This window comes from Lynx canadensis, chromosome B1 (assembly GCF_007474595.2).
Source record: "Lynx canadensis isolate LIC74 chromosome B1, mLynCan4.pri.v2, whole genome shotgun sequence".
Lineage (NCBI taxonomy): Eukaryota > Metazoa > Chordata > Mammalia > Carnivora > Felidae > Lynx > Lynx canadensis.
In genome coordinates, this window is record NC_044306.2 from 78201538 (window position 1) to 78208615 (window position 7078).

A 7078-nucleotide genomic window follows, 5' to 3' on the forward strand; every position below is an offset into this window, starting at 1 on the left:
TCTCCAATTTGAATCATTTCTTTAAATATTTGAAGTATAAACAAAGATATCTAACTCATGATTATTTTATTCATTACAATAAAAATGACTTTCTATTATATATTGCAATGTAGAAACCTGAAGACCTCTAACATTGTTATTTTTACATAAATGGTATGTTCTGTTGAAAATATGGATAAACAAACAGAACTAAAGCTATATTATATTTCCACTCACTATTAACATGTTGCTCTTTTAATATTGTGGGTGTTGCCCCACGCATATAATTTTTTTTAAAAAACTGGGATCATTTTGTGGATACTGGTTTGTAATCTGTTTTTCCATTTAAAATAACTTTGTAACATACAGGCATTTGATAACATGATGAAATACATTTTTGTGATGTATTTTAAAAGACTTGGTTGAAGTTGCTTTCTTCTATAGGGGTTTTTCCAACAACAGGGGTTTGTTGGCAGACCAACAAACTCTACACTTACTGAAATTTTTTTGGACCACACAGGTGACATGAACTGGAACATCGAACCAGGGCCAGGCTTGGGGTTCAGTTGTATCTACCCAGCCTCACAGAGATAGGAAAGTTCCCTGGCTGTTTTTCTTTGAAGTGTTCTTTTCCTTTTCCTTTCCCCACCTCCCCACCCTCCACTCTCCTTCCTTTTCCTCCCCTTCCCTCCTCTCCTCTTCCCTCCCCTTCCCTTCCTTTCCCAGATCCTCACCCTTCCCCCTGTCCTTCTCTTTCTTCCCCTCTGCTTCCCTTCCTATTCTTTCCATGCCCTGCTCTGCTCTGCCCACCTCTCCCCTCCCTTCCCTTCCCTTCCTTTTCTTTCCCTTCCCTTCCTTCTCTCTTTTTTAACATCATTCTGCCTACTCTGATGCTGTATCCCTCTAGGGCCCCACCCCTTCATTGTGGTCTCCTGATGAACTCCCCATTTTGAATGGACCCTATGCTTTATCTCCTGTCCTCACTTCCTTCATAAGGCTGAATAAAGTTCAGGTATCCAGGGTTGTGCAGAAAACCTCAGACCAAAAAAACAAAACAAAACAAAACTGATTTTGGCACTCAAATATCCACTATAGGTTACTGATTTTACTTTCTTTTTGGCCTCTGCATTTTCCTGCTTCTCTGCCAGCTTAGCAATGCAGTTAAAATACATATAATATTTTATTCAAGATTTGACTTGTTTTAATCAAAAGGATTGTTCTCTGCTATATGATGAAAATGAAGGTCAAGGATATTTACTTTGAAAGGTTAAAAATATATCATGTATACTTATATTTTTATTCTTCCTAAAATTAAATGATCCTTTATTTAATTGAAACATTTATAAAATAATGGATTATATAATTTAGGATTCCACTCCCAGTCCCACTCCTGATCACCAACTAGGATTCTGGTCATCCGTGTGTGAATTTTTCCCTTACGCCAACAAGTAATTCTTGGATACTAACTGGGTGTCCTGGATCTATCTCTCATCCAGCAGCCACACAAGAGTTCACTCAGAGTCACTTCATTAGGGCAAAAGATGCTCCTAGTGCTTTTATCACTTAGAAAATTACAAAGGTTTTAGGAGTTCAGTGCCAAGAATCAGAAGGCAGAGACCAATATATTTTTTCTATTATCTCACATAATTGTTAGTGAAATATCTTTATAAAGTTTATACATTATAACATCATGGTGTACGTAATCACAGTACAGCAACTGTATCTTGAATATTTATGAAGTATCAGACATATCTTTTTTTTTAAACTAATAGACTTTATTGTTTTAGGAGTTTTAGGATTATAGAAATATTGGTGGAAAGTAGAAAGTGCTCCCATATACCTCCTTACACTCCCTTCTCCCATTTCTAATTATTAACGCCTTGCATTAATATGGTATATTTATTATAAATAAAGGGTAAATATTAATACATTATTAAACATATGTCTTTTGATATATGGTTTTTTTGGATCCTTTCAACAACTGAACAAGATAGATATTATCCCCACTTCAAAAATAAGGAACCTAAGGTTGAGCACTAAGTCTGGATTCACTGACAAATGTGTAGAAACAAGATCTTGGACCATTATCTTCACTATTTTTTCTATTTTAAGTAATTTGAGAAATCCTGTATTTTAACTGTCTTCTGTCTGATGAAATGTATGTTTGGTATTGTATATAATTAAAAAACATTCACAACAGGAAATCATTTTTTTCCTGAGATCTGATCTTTAGAACTAACATGCTTATCTTATATAACTACTAGATTAGAACACCAGTTGGTGGCTACCAACAATCACAGTTGGAATGATAATTACTAATTATTTTATAAATACTCCGAATGTGGTATAATTTATTTATGTTATTAGAAGCCTTGGTATTTGTCTAATGGCAATATAGATAACATAAAACAGCAACAGTGCCCTGATTCTTCTTTTGCAACACATCAAGTCATTAAATTCCTTGTAGTAATGTGGATTGTTCTCCTCATAACTTAAACTATTTTTTGGTTGTTTTTGCTTCATAACAGCAATAGGTCCTAAAAGGCAAAAACATACTACCATATCTGTAAATTAGTGTGTGTATCATGGTAGACACATTAAATCTATGGCTTTTGTTTCTCATTTGGAAAGTCATTTTATCCAAAGATGAATCTAGTACAAGCAATCTATATAAATAGTAGTTTACATTGATTTGAATATCCATATCAGAACTGAGTATGTTGTATTGTAAAAAATAATAATAATACTGTTGCTCTTATGATCAAACATATGTTGCATCTAACTTATTTGAAGTACACTGTATGTTGGGATCCAGGTTCTGTCATCCCTTCTCTCAGCTGTTTGGTTTTATAGTAACTCTTGCTGAGTCTCTTGTCATGATATATAATGTAGTACAATATACCTGAAAGAAATGTGTCCAACTCAAACTTTCTAATGTTCTAGAACAACTATAATTTATTTCCTATAATATTTTATGATTTCAAAACCATGGCACATTGTCATATTATTTGAAAATATATTAATGTAGTTATATATTTGTCTTATAGTGAACGGACATCCAATACTCAAAAGAGCTAACATCCGGATTGTTGGAAAGTTAGTATCCAGATCTATAAGAGAAAGGAAAATGAGACATTTATCAAAAGAAGTAGAATAATGTTTCAACACAATGTTATTATCTTAAGAGTTGAACCTTTCTACCCAAAGATACATTAACATCGACCATGGATTAATTATATATCAACAGGAAAAAATGACAAGCATCTTTGGATATCAAAAGAAGGATTTCAACAAGTCAGTTTATAATTTCAAAATATCTTTGGATGAACCATTCACTGGCTCTTCTTCACTAAAAGCTACTCTTATCATAATGAAGTTGAAACCTCTTAGTGTCAAGTGTTCCTTTCATTGGACTTTAATTTATGTTGTTCCATTACCAATAAATGCCATAAAGAGACTTTACAATTTTTGTTTCTAAAAACTCTCTTAAATTTTTTGGAAATTGTTTCTCAAAATGTGTTTTAAACTATATGACTTTATTAGTGTAGTCTAGTATTATTTTTCCCTATTGTCATTCCTCACTCGTGAAAAACTGGAAGTCAATATATAGTGTTCCTGAGTTGCTTGCCTTAGTTCAGAAAGGATTTGAGGCACAGTTGGACAACACCAGTTTCTTAAGAATCTTGAATTTAATATTATCTGTCTATCTATCCATCCATCCATCCATCCATCCATCCATCAGGTTATCTATCAATTCTGCCCTCCTCTACTTCCTCCTTCTGAATGCAGTTGGAGAAATAAGTGAAGGAACAGAATGTGTACCTAACATAGAGACTAGATATGAATAGAGGTGGGAACTACATGTGTTTCATTTTTTCGGTTCTTACCTGTGATCTGTGACTTCTGTAATCAACTCTGGTTTAAGAATAAAATCTCTCTCAGGCTACTTGATTCAGTAAAGTTTACTGTAGAACCCATGTGGAAGTTATTAGAATAAAATGTTTAGAAAAGCCAGTTACAAAAATCATGTTAAGTCAGGGCCTCACCAAAACCAGAACCAAGCTGGGCTAAAAAACATGCTAATCCTCTAACCAAAAAATGTTTTCAGTAAAACACTTGATGGGGGTGAGGGTAGAGGTGGGGAGGGGTGAGGGTAAATGATTACGAGCTAAAATATACACATTAGCTTATTTGTGAAATTAAATTATCCAAATTCTCCCTTTTGGTAATTGAAAGTGTTTCATTTTAAAGAAAAACATTTTTCTTTATTTCAAGACTAAAAAAATCTGGAAAGCGCACAATAAAAAAAGAAAAAAAAGAAAAGAAAAAAATCACACATGAGTTGAGTTCCAGTGTGGTAACAGATCATCAGCCTGCTCCTTTTTATAGCATTATTAGGATGAAAATTTGGCTGGATTTCTGCTACCACTATTCAAGAAAAAATTGGGAGCAAAACCATAGAATTATAATGAAAGGCACCTACAAACTAAAATACAGGATTTCCTAATGAGTGTTGTGTAATGGGTGTCACTATTTCAAATGGCAAATATATTTATAAGAGAAAACAATTAATATAAAAAAGCATCAAAATTACCCTGTAAAAATAAAACAAAAAAATTAAGGTATGATTATGACAGTTGGGGGCAGAATATAGAAGTTTATTTTTTCCTTTAACAAAATGTGATAATTGTTCTTATCTCCTGTTTCCCACATTTGACTATTATTCTTGATTTTTAGCAAACTGAGGTGGGGCCACTGAATGTCTTTCAGAGATGTGATCCTACATTAAAGTTCAGTGACAATATGTCATTCTGGAGCTGCAGGAGACAGTGTAAGGTCAGGGAAAAGAAGCCTTCACTTCTCAATAGTTAGTTTCTATATAAAAATTGGCACTTGGTGCTCATCAAAGAACAAGAAATATTGGATATGCTCTAAATGTCCATTGTGTTTTTGAGCCAACTACCTGATGGAAGTCATCACTTATATGTAAATGAACTGTCAATGGCTTGCTACTGTTGGCAGTCACTGGACTGTGAAGGGTATGTCTTAATAAGAACCGAAGCTCTTCACAGACTTTGATTTACTGGAAATAAAATAGAAAAGTCCTCTGAGACTACAAAGGACACTTGTTTCAGATAAAACGTCTAGACAGTAGCAATATATTTGGGCCTTTTATTATAGCAAAACTGCAAATTAGAATGGAGTGGTGAGAAAGTTCCTGTGACCCAGCTGAGTTCTAAAACACTGCTTCTGACTAGAGTAATACAATCTGTAAAATAGCTAAGCCAAATTAAATAAAAGTGCATTAGGAAAAAAAAATCCAGAAACAATGAAAAGTCAAGATTCAGCTTTGTTACGTCTTTTAGTCGTCTATGTCTTATGGTTTACATTTTCTTATGAGTCTATATTTTTCTTAATAAGTTCAGCTGTTAGAGTACTAATGAAGCTGTGATCCTTCAGCATGAAGTACCTCTCAGAAAATTCAGGGGCGCCTGTGTGGCTCAGTTGGTTAAGTTTATGACTCTTGATTTCGGCTCAGGTCCTGATCTCAGTTTGTGGGATCAAGCTGTGTGTCTGGCTCTGCACTGGCAGAGTGGAGCCTGCTTGGGATTCCCTCTCTCCATCTCTCTCTGCCCCTCTCCCACTTGTGGGCGGTCTCTCTCTCTCTCTCTGTCTCTCTTAAAGTAAATATGCTTAAAAAATTAAAAAATACATAAAATTCAGATTTAAGGGGATTCTTATTTGTCTATCCACTTCTTTTCCCAACTTCCACTCCAAAATATACAACTGAAATACCGAATTCTCTATTAAAATTTTTATTAATGCTGTTAATAACAATCCTGTATTAAATTTGCAAAATGCTTTAGTATTTGCGGTATGCTTTCACATAAATTTGAATTGTGGAAACTTTGACAGTGAAAAATTATTAAAGAAGACCATGTAGACAATTATTAAGACGGAAGGTGAATATTCTCCATTCAGAGAACTGCAAAATGGGGTGGAAGGCAAGAAACTTTTACAGGATAAAGAATAAAGAACAAGGAAGAGAAAAATAGGAGTTATCTGGCTGGTGTCACATGGTTGACCTTGTTTGGGGTGAGAAGGAATAAGGAATAAGGAGAGTCCAGAGTTGGTTTGGCATTTAGGGATCAGCTGAAGTCATACACTGTATTTCTTTGGTCAAGTGGAGCATTTACAGGAACATAAAAGTTATCTAAGTTTCAGTTTGCTTAGATGGCACCTCAGGCAGGAGTGGCTCTATCTTGGGTCTAGAAATTTATTTCAACAGTAGGTAGACCAAATTTTTATATTAACTGCTTTCTCCCAAAGTGTGTTCAAAGAAGTGTATCAGTCAGGGCAGGTTAACAGCTTTGAAAAACAATCCTAAAAATCCCATTGGCTTAAAGTAATAATATCTTTTTTGCTTACTTCACAAGCCAGCCCAAGTAAAAAGGCCTGTGCAGTTTTCCAGAGATTCGGTCTTTTTCCGTCTTAATAGTTTTGCCACTCCTTAGGGCCACTACCACAGTCTTCACATTCATGCAGTAGACAAAAAAGAGAATGTGGAGAAAACATACCCATATCTTAACTGCTTCACTCTGAACTTGGAACACATCATCACTTCTGTTCACATTCTTTTGGAGACAACTTGTCACCTGGCTTCAATGAAATTCAAGGGGGCTAGGAAATGTGGACTAGTTTTACATTCAAGAAGAGAATATGTCCTTTTCTGCCACAGGGATTAGATTGCATTCGTCATTATTTTAGGGAACAAGAAAAATTTCAAATGGCTTTACTTGGATGGTCATCATTGTGGTTTAACATTTTATTATAAAAGTATCCAAATAATCCAGTCGTTAGTTTTCCAATATTGTGATGTTAATCCCTTGTATAATTCGTCAAGAATCCTGCAAACATCTAGCATCAGTTTAAAGGGAAAACTTTTTTTTTTTTTCATTTCTTAGGTATGTGTTTTTCTTTCCTGAAATTGAAGAACTTTGGGTTTTATTTTGTTTTGGTTTTGTTATTCAAATAAAAATTGTTAAGTAAATACTTTTCAGTAATATGTTGATAGGAACCATTTTTTTTAAAGTTTACT

General features: G+C 34.2%; 1 protein-coding gene across 1 annotated transcript in view; it reads left to right on the forward strand.

The window, feature by feature from the left end:
* Positions 1 to 3136, forward strand: part of IQCM (IQ motif containing M) — a 390946-nt gene extending 387810 nt beyond the window's left edge. Inside the window, exon 12 of the mRNA XM_030312945.1 lies at positions 3027 to 3136. Coding sequence (XP_030168805.1) covers positions 3027 to 3136 — 110 coding nt within the window. The remainder of the gene's footprint in view (positions 1 to 3026) is intronic.
* The last annotated feature ends 3942 nt before the right edge of the window (positions 3137 to 7078 follow it).